Genomic DNA, 23,987 nt, shown 5'->3' on the forward strand with positions numbered 1-23,987 from the left:
CTACATGAGCCATCTGCTTCTCTTTTATTGATAAAACCTGTAACAGCAGCATTCTCCATGACAAAACAAGACTGTTTCTAAGGTGTGGACAGCTGTGTGTGTGCAGCGGTAGTTTCAGCCCAGAATTCTGCAGAAGCTGGGTTTAATGCTGATTTTTATTTTCCAGTCAGATATCATCCAGACATTAGTATTCCTAACACAGCATATAATTAGCAAGAGGCAATATATTGTATGATCATGCACGTTAGCACTTAAGTAAAATAAAAAATGTTTCATTGTCAAATACATGGAAAGCTAAGAATAAACCCATACTAGTTTTCCAGCTGAATATCTAAGCATCTTTTCCTTGTACTTTTTATCTTTTTATCACAGTTTTGCACTGCAGATATCTCTTTCAATCCCATACCCAGCAAGTGAAACAATGCTCACACCATCCCCGTGGCCCCTCACCAGTCAATGCCAACCATTCAGCAACTAGATTCAAGGTACAATTTTCAGTGCAAATCTTTGATCTTTACAAAAGTGAAAAGGACATATAAATTTGTTTCTTATGTAGGAAAAGTTCTCCCTTTGTAGATTTATTTACCATAAAAATAATTCATCATTAAATGGAAGCTCTAGAAGCCTTGCCTTTGCACCAATAAGGATGTGGCATGCTTATTAATTTGTCTGTATTGTTATTTTTTAAAGTAAACAATTTATAGATAAATTTTGTGCTTGTCCAGAATGGTTGTGGATGTGCTCAAGGCCAGGTTGGATGGGCTCTGAGGAACCTGGTCTAGTGGGATATTACACATGGCAGGGGGTTGGAGTGAGGTGGTTTTTAAGGTCCCTTCCAACCCAAACCATTCTGTGGTTCTGTGATCTCAGGCTGGGAAAGGGAGCTGAGATCTCCATGGTGCTCCCTCAGCCACAGGGCTGAATCACTCCAAACACCAGCCAGCTCTCTGTGCTGAGGAGATGGCAGCAGAGAAAGGAGAAATATGAAATGTTCTACTAGAGAAATATGAAATGTTCTCCTAAACACCAGGGGGGAGGTGCAGTAGGAGGCTCACAACTCTGTCCTGTGGCAGCAAACCCCAGGAGGGACACCTGCCCACCCACAAAGCTCCTGAGGGGAGCAAATCCCACCTCATGGAAAACAAGGAGGAAATAGGACAAGGACACACCTCAGTGTCCAGCTGTGCCCACAACAGAGACAACAAAACCCTGCCAGGGATGGTAAATAGTTCCAATATAGAAAGAAGTCAATACACACTAAAAATAACTTATTACATACTGTGTATTTAAATCAACAGTCAAATATACATTGAGATGTGCTTCATGCAAACACCCCGTGGCACTCTGCCATAAAAACCATTTTTTATATACACACACACACACATATAAATGTCACACAGTATTTAAATGCTAAGTCTACCAAATGATTACTTCATTTACTCTTCTTGACAAACAAAACTCTCTGCTGGGAAAAGTCAATGAAGTTACAGCTGAGAACAAAGCCCAGCAAGACACAAACCACAGCAATGCCAGCAGAGGAATACAGCAGAGATGTGATACCAGTTTAATTGGAAAACTTGTGCTTGAGGTGCCACAAAGTGACAAGGGACTGGAGGACAGGTTTTATCCTGAGCACCATGAACATAAAATATTGCTACCAGGCACTGACCTGCCTTGGACCAGAGCTCTGCAGATATTAATGAGAGGGTGGGAGATGCAGTGGTGGAGACAGCATGAAGGAAAAACACCTGGAAAGTGCTAACAAGACATAACAGGGATGAGGGAAGCTGGAAAAATTATAATTTTTTTTCCTGGTTGTTAATGAAGAGAGAAATTTGCAAAGTTACCCTAAGAGAAATGAAGGGAGAGGGAAGTATTTGGCAAGAAGTGCCTTCCCTGAATGTCACAGCTAATTAGTGGTTGTGGGGCTCAGGAAGAATCCTGCTTTTGTGTGAACCCTGAATCCTTGTTCCTCACCCATGGCCAATATCTGTTTTTTGGCTCTTGTTTCTCAGTAAGATCAGCCCACACTGGGAATGACTCTACAGGGGCCAAACACCTCCAGAGTATTTGGTGTCTATTTTATGTCCCCCATCACAGCCAGAGGAAATAGAAAAGCAAGGAGGAAACATCCTTAGCTCCTCACACCTGCAGCTGCCAAAGCAGCTGTGATTTCTGTTACAGCAAAAAAAATTGCTTTCCAATTTCCTTGAGAGATGAACAAGTAACAGTTCTGAATGGAGTTTCACAGCTCCTGTCTGGTTTTTGTGCTTCTCCCTCAACTATTTCCAACCCCAGCTGCCCAATATTGACTGTGACCCAGTGGCCATACAGGTTTTTGGTGTGTGACAGGTAGGCTCACAGCCTACCTGATTCACTACCTGCTCTCTTCTTTCTGCTCCACCAGTGATACCTCAGAGGATTCAGGGGTTTAATGCTCCTGTGATAGGCAATACCCTAATCCTATGCAGGTTCCCAAATTAAGACCAAAAAACATCCCATCACTGGAATTTTGTCTGCCTTCTCCCAGAATTAGGTTTTCCCTGCTCTAGTGACAGAGCTTTGCTAAGGTTGTTCAGCTTTGCAGAGAGATCTCAAAATTCATCCATCCAGGACAAACTCAGGGGCAAAAAAGAGGAAGAAAAATCTCACCTTCAGCCTTTTGTTTTGGAGGAGCAGCACAGGGAGATCCCAGCCCAGAGCTCTCCTCTTACCCCTTCATTTGTATAGAGGGTTTGTGTGGAGAACAGAGGAACTGTAATGCCAAAAGTGATGAATGGCATCTACCAAGTTTTTTATTGAGGCTGCAATATTGACCTATATCTGCTTTACAAAGGTGAAAAAACATGGATAGCTGTGTGGGTTGAGCAGGAGCATCTTCCTGCTGCCAGCTGGCAAACAGCTTGGGGATTACAGCATGAGGATTAATAGCCTTTGTCATTTGTAAGTGCAGATGCTAACCTTACTCATATGACAGACTGATCTTTGGATTCTGTGCCTGTTTGCTGTTCCAGAAAGATGACCTTGGGCTGCTGTGAGAAACAAAATATTTACACATTCATTTCTTAGGGCCCACAGCGTAGGCTGCAGGGAGACACAAGCTCACTCTGCACTGAATAAAAAATCTGTGTGTGCCTCCAGCAGAGCTGGAGCTCAAGAGTCAGGCAGAGAAACTGGATTTCAGCTCAGGCTTGATGCTACTGCAGCCTGGCTGTGCTGCTTTCTGGAGTGAGGAGTGAGCAAATTCCAGCTCTCAGCAGCACAAGCACACCAAGAGCCTTTCCCTCCTGCTCTATCCCCACCACCACCTTCCCACCACTGCCTGGGGTTTTCATTTCTTGCATGACAGCTTCTTAAATCCTCACCAGACCCCAAATAAACACCCAGACCAGCTCTGTGGAATTATCTTGGATGCCTTTCCAAGCTTTAGGATCTGTCATCTTCTGGCTGCTTGTATCACAGAAGCAGATGAGCTCAGAGCCAGCACTGCTTCCTGGGAGATGAGAATGTATTTGTTGGGGTATCACATGCTGGAGGGAAAAACCTGCCTCATTCAAAGTGTGAGCTTCTCTACAAACCCTGGCTGCTTTGTTTCTTCCCCTCAACCCCTAGCTGCAAACATCACACTTAGCACATTTTAAATGGAAAGAGGATGCTCCTGCATACTAATTCCTGCAGGCTCTGTTGTCCTTTTGCAGAGCACAATGCCCATGAGAGAAGGAAGAAAGCAAATACAAACCTGGATCTTTCTTCTGTCATTAACTTGGAGGTGAGCAGGTGTCACTCTGTAAATATTTAAGTGTCACAGCTCAACCAACAAACTTCAAACTCCACAAGTGGACAAGAGAGTAGGAAGGCAAGGTCTTGATAGGAACATCACAATTTTGGGATGGGATAATATGATGGGGAAGGCCATATTCTTTGCTCAGCCTTTCAGTCCAGTTTTCATGCTGAAGGGCAGAAGGCACGAGAGATGAGAGAGAGAGGCAGAGAGATGAAGTGCTGTGATCACACAGATTAAAAATGATTATAAATATGGGAGTGGAAAGCAAGCACTGCAGGCACGCCAGCTCCAAGGTCACTGCCAGCTCCAGCTGAAGGGGAAAATGAAATGCCACCAGAGGAAAAGCCTGCTCCTCTGCCAAGCTGCCACCTTCAGCTTTATGCTGGGAAAATGATCAATAGCAGCTGGCGGCCTTTGGATCTGTGCATCCAGGAACTTCTAAGGCCATCCATGACTGAAGATCAGTCGGCTGTGTAAAGCACCAAATAACTCCTCGGGATCTGCAGCTGCTAAAAATACACCCCAGCATTGTCCACCTACCCGGGAGCTGCACAGCCCTCACTGCCCCTGGAGGGAAAGGAGACAAGGCAGAGCAACAGGAACAGGCAGGCCACAGCGGGGTCCAGCTAATTAAAGACATTGGCAAAAAGGAAACCCAGACAAATCAAAGGATGTGGAAGATCATCCAGATAAAGCCTTTGCAAATGGGCACTTCACAAAGTGAGCAGCGATTGCTGCAGCTCAGTGGGCTAAAAAAGGAGCTCATTTCTGTGGGCATCAGCTGAAGATCACCGTTATTATGGGGAGTAGAGACACGGTGAGATCACTCTGTTCTGTTGTCAATAAACATTAAAAAGGAAAAAAGAAAATAGCAGCAGAGAGCTTGGCAGGACGGGGGCATGGTGGTTGGGGAGAGAACAAGGAAAGAACAGGCTGCAATCAGCTGAACAATGCTGCTCAAGATACAGAGATGGATCCAGGGCACTTGCCCATAATACCCTGGGCCAATGCAGTTATTCCCTTTCCACATTTTCAAGCCTCTTTTTTTTTTTTTTTAAGAAAATTCAAATAAACTATACAGAGATTACAAACAGTGGTGCCAAAAGGGAACAAATTATCTTAGAAAACATGAATGCATTAGGAAACATCCATACTCTAGACCTGTAAGTTCCAAAGCATCCCAGAACCACCCTGGAAGGGTTATCCATTCCTATCCTGCTCCCTGAAATCCCCATGGCCTCCTCAGAGCTGTTCTCCCCACCTGGAACCCCACAAGAGCAGAGAGCATCAGCATCCAGAGGAGCACAGGGTCTACAGCCTACCTGCAAGTCAAGTGGCAGTCAGGATTCCCAAGGAATGGAAAACCTCCTGGAAATCCAGCCTTGTCAGCCACTTCCAGAGGAAACAAGGGGTTAAAGCAGTGACTAAAAGGGCAGTGATGTTTACATAAGAAAGACCATGAGCACAAGCCCAGCCTGTATCAATATTAGCAATGACTAATTCAATCTGTCAATGGGAAGAATTTACAGGAGCTTTGGAATATGCCAGAGCTGCTGCAAAGCTTCCATTTCACAGACAGTCAATAATGGAAGGAAAAATAAACCACAAAAGCAATAAAAATCCCAAAATATAAATAGCAAACATGAGTACCCCCAGCACCTTGTTCACCCCAAGATTCCTAAATTTCTCCCTTGCTTTACTAGGAACATAAGGAACCCCACAAAAGCACTTCTCAAGGCATGGATGTGCCAAGAGGTTTGGCAGTAGCTCTAAAAACCCAATGGTCCCCCTGCCATAGCCGTTGCCCCTTCCCTCCAACATTGTTTGACAAAATATAAGAGTAAGCAAGGATGCAGCAACCTGCTTCCCTTGGACAGCAAAGTTTTAACACATGTTTAGGTATTGACTTACTCTAAGTAAGTCATTTTCACTTGCTTTTCTCTGACTCCAAAATCTCTACAATGAAATTATATATTAAAATTCAATTCCCTTAATGCTATATCTTCAGAAAACATCTTAATGTGAAAACAGCATGGAAGTCCAAACCCAGTGTACCTCATTGTTTTTTTAAATTATCTTTTTCATTAGGTTTTTTTTAATCATGCTGTTATAAATCTGGGTTATCTCCAGTTCACTGCTGATATGTATTATGAACTTACACTTTTTCCTTAGCTAATCATGAAGCATAGGCAAGGCTTTGCAGGTTCAAGAAGTTCTGAAGAGAATCTCAGTAAGTTTATTACACCCACACATTCCAGGTAATAAAAATTAATTATAAACACTTGCATATCCATTTTATGCAGTTCAGGACAAAAAATATGTAGAGATTGGAAAATAACTAGAATCAGCCTTTTGAATTGGTCTGTTTCCTCTACTTTTTTAATTTTCCCCAGCAGAAAAGTGTATGATAAATGAAATTCTATTCTGCTGATTATCACTCAGATGTTCACTTTTCTTGCATTGCTAATACAGCAGCTTTAACAGTGCAGTCAAGAACACATTTGCTCGATGAGCTGCATTTGGGTTAAATCCTGTTTTGTGTTTCAAAGCCCCAGTAATGCAAAGCAGACATGCCAGCTTATCTAGACAGTGGAGGAAAACCCTCCTGCATAGGATACCCAGCAGTCTCTCTGGAAAAATGATGCTCAGACAGGTGATAAGAAGGTACAAGAGTGTGTTCTGTAGAATAGCTTGTATCACCTGTAGCAGAAGTGCTTCTCTGTGCAGATTATTCTGTCTGCCTCCTTGGCCAGACAGAGCCTCTGTGACACCAAGTGATAACCTGTGAGTGCCCTCAGGGCCTGTCTAGCCTGGATGTGACAAAAACCAGCACCAAGGACCAATTTTGGTCAAACAGCCAGTGCCAAAATTTGCATTAGTTAGATTTGCACAGCACCATTGAAGCAAAGGAAGTGGCTGTGGTGCAGGAGGAGGCAGAATTTGGTGCCAGGTCTCTGTAAATGGCAAAAACAAACCATGAAGTGACTCAGTACAGACAAAGCTCTTCAGCAAAATATTTCCTGTGTCTTGCTGTCATCAGCAGGAATGGAGGAAAGACAGTCCTCTCCTAGAGAGTGTGGGGAATGGGAGATTGGGCAGCTGATAGCATTTGGAGATCTCAGCACCTCACTGCCTACATTCCACTGAGGAGGAACACTCTCCTTTGTGTCACACACAGCACTGCAACAACAACCACTTAGCCAAGCAGCAGACTGAGACACATCCTCCATCCATCATCTCCATGACTTCAGCTCCCAGAGACAGGAAAAGAGATTAAAATGGAAAAGGACAGTGCAGTCTGAAAAGTCACCACGTGACAGTGTCATCACCTCATCCAGCAAGGCTGCTCCTGGCTTTGCTCTCAGCTGGAGGCAGGAAGCACAATTCTTTTCAGCAGAGCCAGCAGCCCCTCTGGATCCCATTCCTGGTCTGCAAGAGAGCTCCTTCCCCAGGTTAGGTGACATGATCTGGCATCCTCTGCTGCTCAGCATGCCAGAACCAGTCCCCTTCCATATCCCAAGGAGATATTACAGGAGATTTGAAGAAGAGCCCTCAGCAAACTGAGTAGTGCTTTGCTGAACCAGAGAAAAACCACAGGTCTGAAGCCCTCTCCTCTAATGCTCACAGAAATGCTTTTGTGAATGAACCTCACTTCTAAAAATCACATTAACACATGGGCAAAACAATGCAGAAAGGAGTGATTCAGGCACAAAGGTGGCTGTGCAGTTTGTTCTGGTCTTTTTTTGGTATTTGTGATGACAGAAGCCATAACTTCAAGTAAACATCTAAACATGCATTGTATTATGCAATATAAAACTGATGCTTGTTATCTCTTGTGCAAACCTATGTGAATGCAGGCTAACAGGTGCACAGGGTGCCTAATTAAAAATACCAGTAGTATTTAGTCCTTATATCAATTGTTAGTACAGGAGAACAGTAGGAATGTCTAGGCACTTAAAAGTTAACAGAGAATTCAAGAGTGCTTTCTCATGCTGCCTGAAAAATATATCATCCAGTCCACAGTGGTATCAAATGCTTTTTTCTAGGACTTAGAAACACGATAATAAAAGGGAGAGGATGTGATCTGCATGCAGGTTAGCTTTTCTGTGAGCTATCTGCGTGGCAAGAATATTTGCAAACTTCATTATTACAAATAAGGGAAAAGGGGGAAGTGAGAGTTTACCCCAGAAGAAAACAGCATCACATCAGAATCAGTCTGTGGTGATTAAGCCTATAGAAAAATGAGCAAGACAATGTCCAAGGAACGGATTTTCCAAGTATTCCCACTGCTTCTCACTAGGGTTATGTCAATGTAGAAAATGCAGGGCAAGCTGGTAAGGCAAGAACTAAACTTGCTTCCCAGGCCTTGCCACATCTGATGCCCACAGCTGCTGGCACTGAGGGGGCAGGTTAAAGCTGTGTGCCCTGCCAGAGCTGGATTCTGCTGGCAGAGAGCAAGGAGAGACAGCCCTTGGTGCCCACTAGGACTCCAGCAGCATGTGCCACCTGCAGACCTGTGTCCCCTGTGCCTCCCTCATCTCCTGCCAGTGGCTCTGCTCCTCCTCCCCGCTGCTGCTGTGGCCCAGCGAGATCCAGCCCAGCATCTCCTTGCGCTTCAGGCCGCGCCTGCTGTAGATGGAGATCAGCAGGGTGACCTCAGAGAGCTGGAAGAGGGCGACCTGTAGTGGGAAAGATGAAACAGGAAAGCCTTATGAATATGATAGTCTGGAAAAAGATTTTGAGAATATGGAAACAATAAGCGAGATTGAAAAGAAAGCAAGCTTTGAGATACCTCAGTTACTGAACAACTGGAAAACAATGGTGTGGCCAGCTGGAGGTGATCCCCTTTTTATGGAACAACACCCTCTGCTTGCAGACAGGCCCAAAGGGCAGAGCAGACCCTGCCAGCTTGGCAGAAGGGATCCAAAGAGTGGTTTTTACGGTTTAAAACTTAGCACAGTACAGTAATGTAATGATTTTTATAGGCTGTATGTAAACACTATAGTATTTGAATATTGTACTGTCACTGATATATTTTATGAAAAATAGTTTTTCTAGGATTTTTCTCCTGAGAAGCTGAGAGTCCTCAGAAATGAGATGTAAACAATAATTATCTGCTGCTGTGGAATGCAACAGGTGCATCTTTGATTGGTCTCATGTGGTTATCATTAATTAATGGCCAATCACAGTCCAGCTGGCTCAGACTCTCTGGTCAGTTACAAGATTTTATTATCATTCCTTTCCTTTCTAGCTTTCTGATTAAATCCTTTCCTCTATTCTTTTAGTATAGTTTTGACATATTATTTTCTTTTAATATAATATATATCATAAACTAATAAATCTGCCTTCTGAAACACGGGGTCAAGATTCTCATCTCTTCCCTCGTCCTGGGACCCCTGCAAACACCACCACATCATACTGGATTGGTTAGTGACAGTTAGAATATTCAACATACAAGAAAATTTATTGTATTGTAACAGGAACCTTGCTCTCTGATCCTCTCTTTTACTCTTTCATCCTCTTTTCCATGCTCTTGCCTTCTCTCTCTGTACCACTTCTCTTTCCCTCTCTCGGGCCTGCTCTGAGCTGTGGCTGGCAGCTCCAAGCAGGGCCCCTGCACCCAGGCCCTTTGCAGTAAACCACAATTTCCATGACCTGGCTGCAGAGATCTCTCATCTCCATCTGTCCCAACCCTCCTACCCCCTGTTGCTCCTACAGACCTGGAAGATGAAAGTCTCCTTGTAGACAGGGTTGGGCTGTGCCCGGCGGATCGAGGTCTTGCAGCGAGACATCTCCTGACCCACCGAGTTGCGCAGGCAGAGCTTCCCATAGGTGTCTAAGACAAAAAAATAAAAGAGTGAATTACATGTTTGGGGCAGGTGAGAGGCTGAATGAAAGTCCCAGGCAGTCAAAAAACACCCCCAAAAACCATCCAAGCAGAGCAGTTTAGTCTGCAGTGAACAGCAGATGAGGGCTGGATGGCGCTCATGGTAAAATCCATGGGATGAGAAGCAGAAGATGAAAGCACCTTTGGGATTTTCTCATATTCAGCTGAGGAGAAAAGAAAACTGATGCATGTTTCAGCCCCACTTTGTTGCAGCATATATCACAGTGAGACAGGCATAATACACAGAACATCACCATACAATTTCAGAAGGCTTAAAGCATTCCCCCAAACAGAATAACACCGTACCACATGAGAAGGCTTCAAGCATCTGCCCATACAGAATAACATCATATCACTTCAGAAGGCTACAAGCATCTTCCCTTCTTCTTTAGCCCAACATTTTATCCCCTCCTGTTCATGCATTGCACCTGTGTGCCCTCTGTCCCCTTGGGAGGTTGGTCAGCACACCTGGGCATTTCATGGCTCATTGCTGTCAGTGCTGCTCACCTGCTGCACACAGCTGCACCCACTGGGAATGAGGCTGAGCCACAGTTCCACTCCCAATTACCACAACCTTTGTACCTACACCATCCTCTTGGAAAGAACAGGATATCAGGTACCCAGTCCTAGCAAACCTGTCTAACCAAAACCATGAGCATCTCTATGGATTCTCCACTTCAAATGGTGTCTCCACCTTCCCTTCCTCTCCCTCACAATCAAGCTTCACTGGGGCTATCTTACCCAGGCTTTCCTCAGCTGCCCTTGCCTCTCCACCACTATCTATTTTTTGGGATACTAGAAAATAAGGGTCTTGAAAAAGAGGGAAAAGCACCCTGCAGAAACAGTGAAATTATTTGATCTCCCATAATTAGTTTTCCAAAATCTCATATTACTTTTTTGGTAGACCCAAAGTGAATTTTATTTACAATTTAAGTCCATACAAGGAGTAAAACATGCTTAGCAAATACAAGGAAGGGATGGTCCAATTTAGTGCTGCTGTAAATCTACTCTTTAAATTCCTGCTGTCTCCTGTATTAATCAGTTCTCCTATATTACATGGTTGCTAATACTGTGGTGTCAGAGCTCCCAGAGCTCCACAGACCCAGCTCAGTGTAAGTTTTCACCTCGCTCTGCACATGACAGTGACAGATTTCTTGGCTAGACAAGTCCTCTGCTAACCTCTTCATAATCTGTGCCTGGGTTCCTGCAAGTGAGTATTATTTCAGAGTGTGCTGAAGATGGGAAATAAATAACAAGCCTCCATCTCTTGTCTGCAGCATTTCTACCCTCTCCTGTTCCCGTTTGATGTGCTATTTTACGCACTTATCTGCTGAGCAACACAAGGTGTGAAATTGCACTTCAGGTGTGAAAACACTTCCACGTCTCCAAAGCAGGGCTTCCCGCTCCTCTCAAACTGTTCCCCTGAAAAAGCTGTCAGGAGGCTGACAATCAGGGAGCAAATTGTGAGCCTGCACAGCTGTACAGCTATCGAGTTACTGCGGGGAAAGTTCAGCCCAGTCATTAGCTGGGGGTGCCAGCTTGGCTCCCAGCACAGCGCTGGGGATGGAGAGGATCTTGCCAGCAGAGACCAACTTGTCACACAGAAAGGGAAAGCTCTGATTCAATTTCCTGATTGTGTCTGGGAAGGAAAAAACCCACTTTACTGAAAGGTGTAATTTCCACTAATTTCCACTGTAATATTCAGTGTTGAGGGGCTGAAATCTGTGACAACTTCAGGCTCATCAGGAACACAAAGCCCGAGAGAGGACCCTCTGTTCCAGCTTGACTCAATGTGAAAGCAGACACAACTCCTACAGTATTTGTAGGGATGTCACTGTACTTGGCACTGACAAACCACAATGTGCACTGAAGCATTCCTCATGTGGAAGTCCTGGCTGCTGGTCTAGACTGCAGGCAGCTCCCTGAAAATAAAGATAAGTAGGGGTTTTATGGGTTGCTTTTTTTTAATGTATTCATCGGGGGTTTTTTTTGTTTTTTTCTGAGAAGGGGGTTTTGAAATTTTGGAAGACTCCACCAGGCTGATTTTTAAATACAAACAAGCAGGTAATTAGTACAATTCTCTGTTTGAACTTCAAAATTTTTCTTTCTTTTCACAACTAACCCAGCATTACCTTCCAGTGCTATTTTAGGGAAAGGTGTCCCACACATGCCTGCATCTCTTTTTCTAAGAAGACAGGGAAAGCACTGAGGTCTAGATTTTACTTTTAGTATGCCTTGCTGTCATACTTCCTTCTGACTTTCACCAGTTCTGGCAGCTCAGGTGGGATTCATCACACCTGACTGCAGGCACATCCATCTGAACAATGTCCAAAGGAGTCAACCAATTCATAATCCAAGAAGCAGATGCCATAATTCAGCACAGATCTAGCAGACAGTGATACCAGTGTAGATGATTTAGGTGTTAACACTAAAGCAAGTGCCACAGCTAAAGCACCTCATGGGATACTGTTTCAGCATGTCCCAGTTAATTTTGCAGGCAATGAATGGATGAGAGTCATACAGCCATAAACTCCAGGATGTCACATCCCTGACTGAGGCCTCAACTTCTGCAAGTGAGGGACAACACAGCTGGCCTTGAGGAAGAATGACCAGCACACCACCAATGAGTTAAAGTCACAAAAGTTGGCTTTTTCTTTAATATATGTCAGATTTCTACATAATTCTGCACCAAGACCCCATCTGTTCAGTACCAAGGTGGGTGGGGATTCTGCATGCATCCTCTGGATCAGGCTGTACTCAAGGCAGAGCTAATACCAGGAGCCCTATTCACCCGCAAGAAAACACAGGCACAAAGCCAGTGCAAGTCACAACTAAATCAGGCTGCAAATTCTCCTCAAGTTTATTCCACTGGGTGTATTTTACCAGCCAAACGAATCAAGCTTGCCTGAACAGAAATAAAAGAGTAGGTGTGGATCATATATTTAGCATCTGAAATTTGCTTTGCAGAGTTGGTACATATGAGGCTGAGCTGTTATTCCGCTTCACTAACTAAATTTTAAGATTGTAGTTTTCCCTTCCTGCATTGTGCTCTTTGCAGCTTCTTTTTGGGTATCACATCAGAAAACACAGCTTTTTTTGTGATCCACTCTGGTCCTCTGGGGTGGACTTTGCCAAAGAAAATCCATCCCCAGTTACACAGTGAAATTAGTGTAGCTACAGCAAGGATGAACTTGACGATTTACTGAGGAATGTATATGTAAGAGCATCTATTCATTATGAAGGCAAACATTTTCCACCTAATTACATGCTCAGGTTCAGTAATGGCCTCATTACCGTGTGTCTCAGCACTCTGTGCTCTTCACAGTGTTTACTTTTGTGCCACCTCCATCAGGCACAAAAGGAAAAGAGATTAGGGCTGACACTTTAAAATGCCTAAGTGCTCACCTTCGGCTTAGGCACCCGTCTCACTGACACGTGAGGAAGAGTGAGACCTCTAAATATCTGGGAGTGTCTGAGACTGCAGCTTGCCCACGGTTACACAGAAGTCTCTGTGAAGATTCAAGAACAAAGTCTAATTCTGCCAAGATCAATTTTAGCATGGCATCTACCAGGCTCTCCTTTCCATGCAGGTTTTGGGAGAGAAGTTCTTGCTGCATTCGGAGCATTTTTGCTCTGAACTCATCTTGCCTCTCTGGTATGAGTGGACTGCACAATGTCCACATATACATAAAATACCAACATCTCAGCATTTAATACCAGACTGAAAAGCACTAAATCAAGGAATGCTGCAATTAGCCAGACACATTTTGGGCTAGTGCTGCATCTTCTTACTCCAGAGGGTTGGGCAAACCTCTCCTCTGTCTCCATCAACCATCAAACACCTCTGGAGAGCTCATCTGCAAAGGCAATCAGTTTTTCCAGGATTCTTCTAATGACCCATTTCTGTCATGATTCTTCTGAGGGAACTAACTGATAATGACAACTCAGGGGAATAATCAACTGTAATTTATGCATTCCTGTTTTTGGAGCAGGGACCATAGCGAGCAGCGTTCTTCTTTCACTTACACTAAGCACCACCATTATTATTAGTAAAGCTGACCCATGAGCAAGAGCACTGCAAATACAAAAGCATCCAACCCCCCTGCTTGAATTTATATTTAGAAAGGAAGTAAACAACCAAAGACTCCTGACCCCTCACGTCTGAGGACTGCAGGGCACCGCGCAGCGCCGTGCGGACTTTCCCACCCGCGCTCCAGGCGAGCCAGCTCATTTCCAAAAGCAGGATAACCATGTCAGCATGCTGCAATCCAGACTAATAACAGCCACAGCAGAAGAAAGCCTTGGGCCTGGAGCTTAATTTCCCCCAGCTGGCAAGCCCACGCTCCCAGCCTACATAATGAACAGCAGCACTGCGTGGCAGTGCAGCCCCAGAGCTCCACTGTGTGCTGCTCTGTACAGGCAGCCCCATGTGAGCTCTCAGTCTGAGGCCCACAAGACCATTAGTGCTGCCTTTGCCTCCCCTTTCAACCAGCAGTGGGGCAGAACACTCACACTCTGAGCCGGGCTCAAGGCAGCTGGATCAGTAAAATAGCAGGGAGGAGGATTAGACCTGAGCTTTTGATCCCAACCCACATCATGAAAGTCTGGATTAAGGCAGTTTATGGCCTACTGTATAAATCATACAAGGGCTGAGAGCTGCCTACTACGTTGCTGAGAAGCCAACTTTCCTTTCCCTGTTCCACCAAGCTTCTTCTCAGGTTCCCTCTCCCGGGGCTGGCAGCTCTCTCACAAGGGAGAGGCTGGGAGCTGGCAACCTTCACAACATGTGAGTCATCAGAGAACAGACCAGCAGTGCCTTTAATTTAAAATGCAGCAGAAAAGAATGCCCTGGTCCCTGGAAGCACTGTTTGGTCTGAGAGGAGGGAATTGCCGGCAGCAGTGGCATGCAAGAGGAGCAGATGAGGGCTTCCCTGGAAGGAACTGCACAGGTCTCTCAGGAAGGGCAGCTCCTCCTGGAGCACCCAGGAGCTCAGTGATTCTCCTCTGCTGCCTCAACACCCCATGTCCACTCCATTTCACAGCACCTGCCATCTCCTGGGACACGTGTCAGCTGCAGAGCTGCTTCACACCTGCCTGCACTCCCAGCCCTGGGGAGGTGCAGCTCCAGCCGGGGCTGACACAGCCACAGCAGAGCACAGGCACCTCTGGGGATGCACAGCGTGACTCTCCTCTAAAAAGGGCATTTCTACTCCTCTAAAAAGGGCATTTCTACCCTTCCCACATCAGTGCATTGCTGCTGCCTCAGAGAGGGGGCTGGGGCTTTACCAGGGAAAGCAGGGATGCACAGCTGAGCAGACCAGGGAGGATACACACCTGCCCAGCAATGGGAGCAGCAGGATGTAAGGATGCTTAAGCCAGGCTTTTGTCACCTGCAGCAGCAGTGCCCACGGGCATGGCTGGATTACACAGCCTGTGATCAGACATCCTGCGGCTCGGCAGTGCCACTGCAGATTGCCACTAAACATTCAGCTCCAGCTGAAATTTGGAATTAGGATAGTGCCACTCTGCTAGAAGTGGCTTTTTTCTTTTGCCTGTTTTGGGAGGGGAAGAATTTTCTTTTTCATAGCCATGGGAGTGGGAGAGCATTACCATCCATCTACTTTGTCCTTTGATTCAGAAAGATCTTGAGTTCTATACCCAGCAACTGTATCATGGACTATGTTTTTCACAGACCTTTCAGAAACCTAAAGTTATTTAAAACATTACTGGATAACCACACATTATCCCAGGATGTCTAATTATTACGGAATATCCCCCACAAAAATTGCTCCTTGAAAGTCCCTTTTTCACTTGTTTTGACTGTGACACTTGTTCTCCCAATCCTACTCAGTCCCAGGTCCCTCATGTGCTGGGGAGAGCTGTACCCAGCCAACCCATCCACCCAACAGCACCCAGTTACACACAGAGCAGTAAATCCATGAAAATATGGCATGTGCTGCTTCTCCCACAAATACTCTCAAATGTCCAGTGATTTGTGACTCAGGAACTTCCTCAGCCACAGGCTTTGTATTTAATAATCCTCTGTGGATTTCTCTGTGCTGCACAGAATTGAAGCAGGCTTCCAGCCTCCATGGCATTCTGTAGGGAGGAATTTGAGAGCTCAGGTGAAGAGCTGTCTCCTCTTCAGAACCTGCTCCTCCCTTGCTTCCTTTTACCATCCTTTGGTTTTTGTATTAGGAAAAGACAGCGAATTTCTGTTGTTGATTCACTTTCTCAATGACACTTAGAGACCTCCATGAGTCCTCCCCCACCTCCTTTTGTTGCAGCATGTAGGAGGTACAGTCTATTCAGCTGGAAGCTGCTCCCATTCCCCTGATTGTCTCCAACATTCCTCACCACATCCTTCTAGTCCTGCCATGTTCTGTTTGAGCAGAGGAAGACAGAACTGTACACATTGTTCGTTTACAAACACCAACTTTCCATTTTGTCCACCTTAACTTTGGGGCTTTTTTTCACTTCTATTGGTGACCCTTGAGTTGACATTTTCCTGCAGCTATTTACCATGAGCCTAATATTTCACTCCCAAGTGTCTCTGAGTCCATCCTGCTCACATTTGAATTCCACCTGTGTCCCCATGCAATATCTTACACTCATCCCCACTTCCTCTTCCACCTCACTGCCCAGCTGCTCATTACTGAGACATCCTCCGGGGGCTCCTTGCATCTGGCCTCATCTTTTCCACCCAGAACAAAGCTTCCTCAGCTGTTCTTATTATAGGATTATTCCAGCTGTATTCATGGATGGGCAACAAGAATGTGCACAAGGAGAGGTGGTTTTCTGCAATCTTACTGTCACTGACTGGCAAGCACTCAGCAGCAAGACGCTTCCCAGCACATTTACTGCTCTGTTTTCCAATGTCTGGAGGACTGAATCCAGCCCAGCTTGCCCTGGCACAGATCCCTCTTCTATTACTGATGACATGGGAACATGAATCACAAAGCTTTAGGAGCTCAAGCAAGTTCCCTGCTCAGAGCAAGATATGCAGGTTAAAAGTTAATTTATTTTGTTCAGCTTCTTGGCCTGCTTTGAAGTAATTAAAGGAATTAACCTGTGCCTTTGTTCTCCAGGAATGTAACGGGGATAATAACTTTTCTTCTCTCAAAAAAAAGCTGATAAAATAAAATCCATTAATGGCTTTCAAGCACTCTGATCCCAGAGCAAATAGGATCCTAATTTAAAGATCCTAATTTTCCTATGGGAACTTTTTCTGTCCTTGTTGGCATCGTTACCTGTGGCTCAGGTAGATGTTTGTTTTCAGACAAGTCTTTACTTCAAGCATTTCTCCTGTTCCCCATAGAAATCCTGATAGTTTGTTCTCTCCCCTCCTGTCTTTTCCAGCATCAGTGCCATTGTATTTGTTTAATGGGGTTAATAAGCTGCTGGTATAATAATGATCATGCACAGATGCAATTATTATGTGTGATTAATTCTGCAGCTGCCAAAAAGCTTGGAGGACTTTTCTTAGGCGAGGGAATAACTTCACAATAGTTCTTCTCACATTGCATTCACACAGACATAAACCCCAAAAGAAATGCAGAAGAGAACAGAAGGAAGGCTGGATTAGAGGAGACAGAGCTGCCCCCAGCAGAGCAGCTGATGAAGGTTTAGCATCATATGGGCAGACACATTTCTGTGCTTTGTGTTTATGCACTGGCTAGCTCCAATGATTCCTGGTCCATCACTGTGATCCCAAGGTATTACTTCCATGCACATTGTATGTAACTGGTTATAAATTTTTAAAGACATTTCAGCCAGTGGTGTAGGCTTCTCTTGTTATTTTTCTTTTTAAATAAACACCCTTTAAACGAGCATGCTGCATTTTGTTCCAAAAAGATACAAGACCACAGACCAAAATATGAACTTCTATAAAATGCTGGCACAGGTTAATGATTTTTACAAGAAGCAAGGAGAATGAGGTGCACAGCACACAAGCCATTAGCACTAAAATACCAACAGTGTCCACATCTGACAAAGCTGTGGATGCTTTTCTGCACGAGGCTTTTTGGCACACCCAGATAATTTACGGTCCAATGCTGGAGCCACACTCTTGAGTGCTCTTAAGTGCTCTGAGTGATAATGGATCTATTTGTGTGATCAGGGAATGTAAGCTGAGGCCTGTAACTCAGCATGTTCCCCAGAACAATACCTGGACACTTATCTTTGACCAAACTATTCTTAAATCCCACATATGTGTCCTGAAGACAAGGCACTGCCTGCACAGTTTAGGTTTCTGTAAGCTGCCCAGCTGTTTTCTAACCCATTTATTACCCACACAAGCACCCATGGCTTTGACATTTACCTGACTCAGTTTAAAGGTTTAAGTGAAGGAGAAAACGTGCCCAGGAAACACTGAGACATGCACCATCTCCTTTTTCTTCTCTATAAAACCATCTGTTCCAGCCTCTGCAGCCTTTAACACCTAAAATCACCAATGTCCCAGTCCATTTCCTTGTCCTGCACATGGAGAAATCCCTGTGCATGCATGCCAAGAAGGCAGCACACAGGGTGTGGGTCTACAGGTGGCAGAGAAGAGGGTCAAGGTGGGCAAAAAGCACAGCTGGACACTTTGCTGTTGTTCAAATCTCCTTTGCCATTCCTAAAAGCTGACAGGACCACATATGGGTCCTGCACAGGGTCTGTGTATCCAGGGCTGGGAATGGAGAGGAATTCTGCTCTTTCAGTCTTACCATAAATGGCTGCCCTGAATAGCAGTTTAAGCTGGCTGTTTAAGTGTTCCACAGCGCTATTATATCCAAAATTTCCATGATACTTTAAAGAAATCACTCCCTGTGAGCCTTGAACAGCAGAACTTCAAATAGCACCTATTTAAGAAAACACAAGGGCTCTTTGCTCACCCTCCAGACAGGGGCTCAGCAGTTTTAGCTTCACTTTGTGAAGGACTTATTGAGCATCTCATTCAGCCAGCAGCATGTCTGAGACAGTAACAAACTGCTCTGCAGTGCCTGGGGGTTATCAGTGAAGAGCTACTCCAGCACCGAGACAAGAGCTGCTTTCCTTCCTTCTTTTTAATTTCTTTCAGTTTCTGCTTCACTGGGTTTTCTTTTTCTCACCACACTACTGGGGGCTTTACAGGCACAGAAGAACAATTCAGAAGGCAGAAGGAACAATGTGACTTGGAATAAAAGAAGCAGATTTTGATAGGTTCAGAGTTTGCCTGTAATAATTTATGGATTTCTGTGTTTCACTTAAAAGTTTATCTAGCACTGAGAGACACTGGTCTGACGCTGGTCTGTATGATCTGGAAACAAAAAGGATGAAATTTTCCTTTATGGGAAAAAGAAGTGGGCATTACAGTTGCCTGAAAACTTATTTGGACCTATATTGTGACTATTTTAATTTCATTTCTGATAGTAAAACTTTAGGATGTATCTACTCTGCAGCATATATAAACAGGAGAGCTTTCCTGCTGGGGCATGGTTGCCTTAGTCTACCTTTGTTTTAAATTACTAAAGAAGATCCCAATTGAAAACCTTTTATTAAAACATGTCCATGCAAACAAGAACATGACTTTAGGTAACCCATGCGGAGAGGTTTCCTGTCACAGCTAATAAAAGACAGTGAGGGCTGCACAGGCTGGGTCAGAGGTTTTACTGTTGCACAGAATTTCCCTTAATTCTCAAGGGATTCACTGATGACGGATTATTTCTGTAATCCACTTCAGTATAGTCTAGTGTAAAATCTAAGTTTTCACATCCATATACTGAAATATTTCATAAATATTTTTCTAGATCTGAACCAAAGAACAGAGCATCTTGCAAAAGCCATTTCAGTGTTCTGCAGCTCGAGATACTCTGTCAAACCCAGAGAAGGCAAGGAACTGCCAAAGGTTTACCTCCTTTGACAAGCAGGCACACATCACAGACAGCAAACAAAAAGGTTGTTTCATATTGCCATCAGCTGCTGGTTTCAGACAGGAGGCAAAAGGACAGCAGGAGATGAATGGAGCTCTGCTGTTCAACCCCTGAGTGAGGTAATCAGCAGCAAACTGTGGCTATGACTCCATCTCCATCATGGACATTACCAGCACCATCCTTCTCCAGGACTCACCATTGTGCCTTCTGCAGCTCAGGCACCGACTAAACTTACTTTAGGCAATTTCTATTTTTCCCTTTGGGACTGGATGAAGGGAACTGAGCTGTTGCAACAACCTTCAAATCTTCTTTCTGCAGAAGATTTCCCTGTGCAGCAGTGGAGAATTCACAGCAGGAGGGTCCCCAAAGAGTCCCCCAGAGCAGCAGCTCACCCAGCACTCAGCAGCACAGCAAGGGACTAAACCAAGTGCAGCCTTGGGAAACACTTAAGGGCACCAGGCAGGGCCTCTGTGGGTCACATGGTAACATTCAAACACTTGGATAGTGTTTTTTTAATGGAAAAACACTTGGAAAGTGGTTTTCTATTCACTTTTTTAATGAATCTGCTGAGAATTCTGTGCTTTGGGTACAGCAGCACTTTTGCCATAATCAGATATTATAAAGGTATGAGCAATAAAGAAGATATTCAGGTATTGTTGTCTCATCAGCTGAGCCTTCAGATGATTCCCTCCAATTGCCCTGTACTATTTATCAGCACATGCATCTGAAATAATACTTAATTTTCAATCAGGTGCTCTGCAAGGAAACCTAGCTCAGAAAATCTCTAACTGAGTACCTTGAGGAAGAAAATAAAAAACCAAATTCTGGCTCAAGGGTGCTATTTAATAGCAGTGAAAGTACTTACCAGGTGGCCTATTAATTGCAAGGTTTCTGAAATGGCTGCCTTTGATCATCTCCACTGCCAGCCTCCCCGTAGTGGCATTGTATGACAGTCCCACGAGCAGCTCTGGCACCCCTCCATGCGACAGGGACTGTGTTGAGGAAGCGCTATCACTGTGAGAGATTGCTGACAGACTCAGCTGAGAATCTGCACTCTGCAGGGAAAGAACACTGAGAGAATCATCAGGACATTCACCACCCCTCCCTCCCCCCCCTTAATTTGTGTCTTGTGGCCTTGTTTAGTAAGATCTCTGCTAAGAAATTACAATAACTGAGAATTAATTATGCCGGGGCAGCAGAAGAATCAGAGCGTCACTTTTACAAAAACACATCTCTGAACTTTCTCTTTAAAGATGAGGAACTCTGAGTGAAGTGTTATCACGAGTGTAAATCAAAGCCTCTGAGATAAGCAAACATCCTGCTGCACTAATACTCTGTACATCTCCTTGATAATGGCTTTTGGATGGAATACACTTTTCAGTTTGGCAGTTTTTGGCCATGTACTGTGCATTTTATTACTTTCTTTCCTTGCTACCACAATGCTTTCACTATTCTCCACTTCACCTGGAGTAGGATGATTTATTCATCTCACGTGCACAACCTCTCTCCGAGCTTTTGTAGACAATGAATCATGACAGAGCTCATCTACACCAATTGATTGGCATAGCCAGAGCTGGATACAACTGTGATGTGCGTGGAAAATTAAGAAGCAGCACAGCCAGTTCCTCTTCACATGACCCAGCTCTCCGCTTCCATCTGTCATGTAGGAGAACATTACTAAGCATTTCTGGCAAGATGGAAACTGCACAGTGGAGATCCACAAGCTGGTATCTAGGGCCAAATGAGGTAACTTCTGCACTGGGGTGCACAAGAACCACTGCCCTTATTGGAATTAGGACTAATTATGCCTTGGTGGTTCCCAGACCAACCTGGGGTATCTGAATGGCACAGCATGTGGTGAGTCGTGCAGATGTAGTAGATCCACAGGATTTTGTGTGAGCTTGCTGACTGGGCTGTTAATAAAACGCAGCTTTGCACAGGGAGGAAATTCCCTGAGCTTCCCCTTCCTGATCACTTTTTAAGTGACAGCAGGTCAGATCCACCAGTCACACACTGATAGCCCTGAATGAATGAAAGATTCCAGGAACACCATATTCACCAAAAACCAAACAATTTTAGGGACTCCATCTGTCCTTCACCGAACTTACACTCAGGTTACTCCGTGGCTCCAAGAGCAGTGTCACCTTCATCTCCCCTTCCTGGCTGATGCCCCTCAGGTAGAAGAGCTGCTCCCCCATCATCTTCTCCCCAAGCACCTTGTGCACGGCGTAGAGGCGGAAGCGAACGGCATGGCTGCTCAGCTCCTCTGGCTCCAGCTTGCTGAAGGTGATTTTGTCCTGGAAGACGGGGATGGGTCCTCTCTGCACACTGGTCTTGCCCCTCTGCTTCTTGCCCGGCATCAGAACCGCGTGCACCTGCCAGGTGTTGACACCACTGCGGTCCTTGTCTGGGATGTCCCTGGCCTCCAGGACAGTGGCTATCAGCTTCTGGCTTGAGGATTTGTAGGTGAAAATGACATCCAGGTCACCACATTTGCAGATGGGCTCGTGGGCACAATGGTGAGCTGGCACACTGTTCACTTCATTGTGCTCCTGCAAAGGGAAGGAAGGAGTAAAACCTCCAGTGGAGTTCAACTGCCTCTGTGATTCCAATTCCAATTAAAATGAAATTGTTCTCCTCACTTTAGTATACGCAGTTGCTGTGTGAAATATGGATCCAAACTGTTTCTGGAAGGGCCAAAGATAGTTAATTGCCTGATTTTGTGTAATAGTCCCCATACGCTCTAGTAAGCAGCAGCACTTGTTGAAACATTTCCAACAAAAAGTTTCATCAATATTTAAGTGTTTTGCAGGAGATGGTTAATTTGGCAAACATTCTACATAGAGAAAAACTAAACAAAGGGATTTTTACATTTCATTCGTGTCAACATTGAGGCACTAGCAAAACAATTTGACCTACTTAACCTGTTACTTCGAACATACACTAGAATTGCTTTTCAAGGTGGAAATTTTTTACATTATTAAAATCAAACAATTCAGCTGAACCTGCTAACTTTTTTGATATTTTGTTCTGCTAGAAATTTTTAAAAAATTAGGCACTATGTTTAATATGAAGAGGAAATCATCATGTCAGAATTTCCTGTAGAATGGAAATTCCATTTCTAGATGCTAACCCATAATTCAATAGTTTTCCTACAGCTAAAGCAATGATAATGGGGATAAGCAGTCTGATCAAATACATATTGATTCTTTATACCCTTCTAAAATCTCCCAAGAGAAGCATCTGTTCCTTCTGTTCAGTTTGGGTACTAATAAATTCAGAATAAAAATTCAAAATAAACAACCGCAACATGTGCAGACCAATTCACACACAGTCTTTTACCTACTTTTAAAACAAAAACCATCTTGATAAAGCAAGATAAAACCATGGATGCTCACCTTACCTTTTGCTGAGTGGGTGTGTGGGTTTCTGTTCAACTGTGCTTTTTTATCTCAGAGCTAGAATGTGCTTCATATGATAAAGGGGTTGCTATAGTGATCAATGGTTTGTATTTAAACACGAGTATACACTGTACTAGGGAAAGATTTTCAGTTAATAGCCAGAAGGTGAATTAAGGCTTGTCACCAGCATCTGAGTCACCCTCCTCCTCAAACATTTATCTTCTTTTCACATTTCAAGTAACACTTCTTTCCAGCACAGGAGTCTTTTTGTTCAGAGAACAGATGATGGGCCATGGGACGTCTGGTGTTAAGTCCCTTCAGAAGTGTCTGGGTGTCTCAAACAGGGTCTCAGATAAACATCAAAATTTTTGTTTACTTCCTGTCAATCTACTTTTGAAGTGCCCAGATTCATCTGCCATGACATGCAAAGCTCCAGATTTTCACATTTTCAGCGGTGTTTAAGACTTGAACACAAAAGTCCAAGTGTGCAGATTACAGACCTGCTGTTGCATGTCTTGCAGAAATAATGTCAAAGGGAGAACAACACACAAAATTACATGCTTGGCTACAGAAACATCTTTCTGTATAAAACAGCAGGCTGCTAAAAACAAAAATGCAAGGCAGGCCAGGTTGCCTGGAGAGAGCATGGTGTTACAAAAATGTTAAGTGCTCCTGTGTAGCAGTCAAGTTATTTCTGTCTGGTTGATGAAATAATATTCAATACGTGATGGGGTTGGGCTTGACTCATACTTCCCTCCACACTTTTATCTGTGCATTTGCTGTTGAGGAGATGGAATCAAGGCACATTTAAGGACCGCTGCTAAGGTCTGGAGACAACCGTGTTTGAGGCAAAACTTGGCTTTCAGCTACATGTCTGAGCTGGAAAATGTGAACTCCAGTGCATCAGCACAAACCCACAGGAATGAAAGTCCAAGAGACACTTTCCTGCCCCAGTAGGGCTGATATCATCACCTTCTGGCAGTGTGTAAGGAATACTGAAGGTCAGATATCTGCATTTTGAC

The 23,987-nt window shown here is 44.4% G+C and overlaps 1 protein-coding gene across 2 annotated transcripts in view; it reads right to left on the reverse strand.

Moving 5' to 3' along the window:
- Positions 1-5,633: 5,633 nt before the first annotated feature.
- The window catches only part of SYT16 (synaptotagmin 16), a 104,839-nt gene continuing 86,485 nt past the window's right edge, over positions 5,634-23,987 (reverse strand). For both annotated transcript variants that reach the window (XM_054286742.1, XM_054286743.1), the window contains 4 exons: positions 21,673-22,116; positions 20,430-20,619; positions 9,505-9,620; positions 5,634-8,463 (listed from right to left, as the gene is read on the reverse strand). In XM_054286742.1, the coding sequence (XP_054142717.1) occupies positions 8,266-8,463; positions 9,505-9,620; positions 20,430-20,619; positions 21,673-22,116 (948 nt within the window). In that variant the 3' untranslated portion in view covers positions 5,634-8,265. The remainder of the gene's footprint in view (positions 8,464-9,504; positions 9,621-20,429; positions 20,620-21,672; positions 22,117-23,987) is intronic.

Source organism: Melozone crissalis, unplaced genomic scaffold (genome assembly GCF_028551555.1).
Source record: "Melozone crissalis strain CALT ecotype California unplaced genomic scaffold, PUWL_Pcris_2 ptg000056l_1, whole genome shotgun sequence".
NCBI classification, from domain to species: domain Eukaryota; kingdom Metazoa; phylum Chordata; class Aves; order Passeriformes; family Passerellidae; genus Melozone; species Melozone crissalis.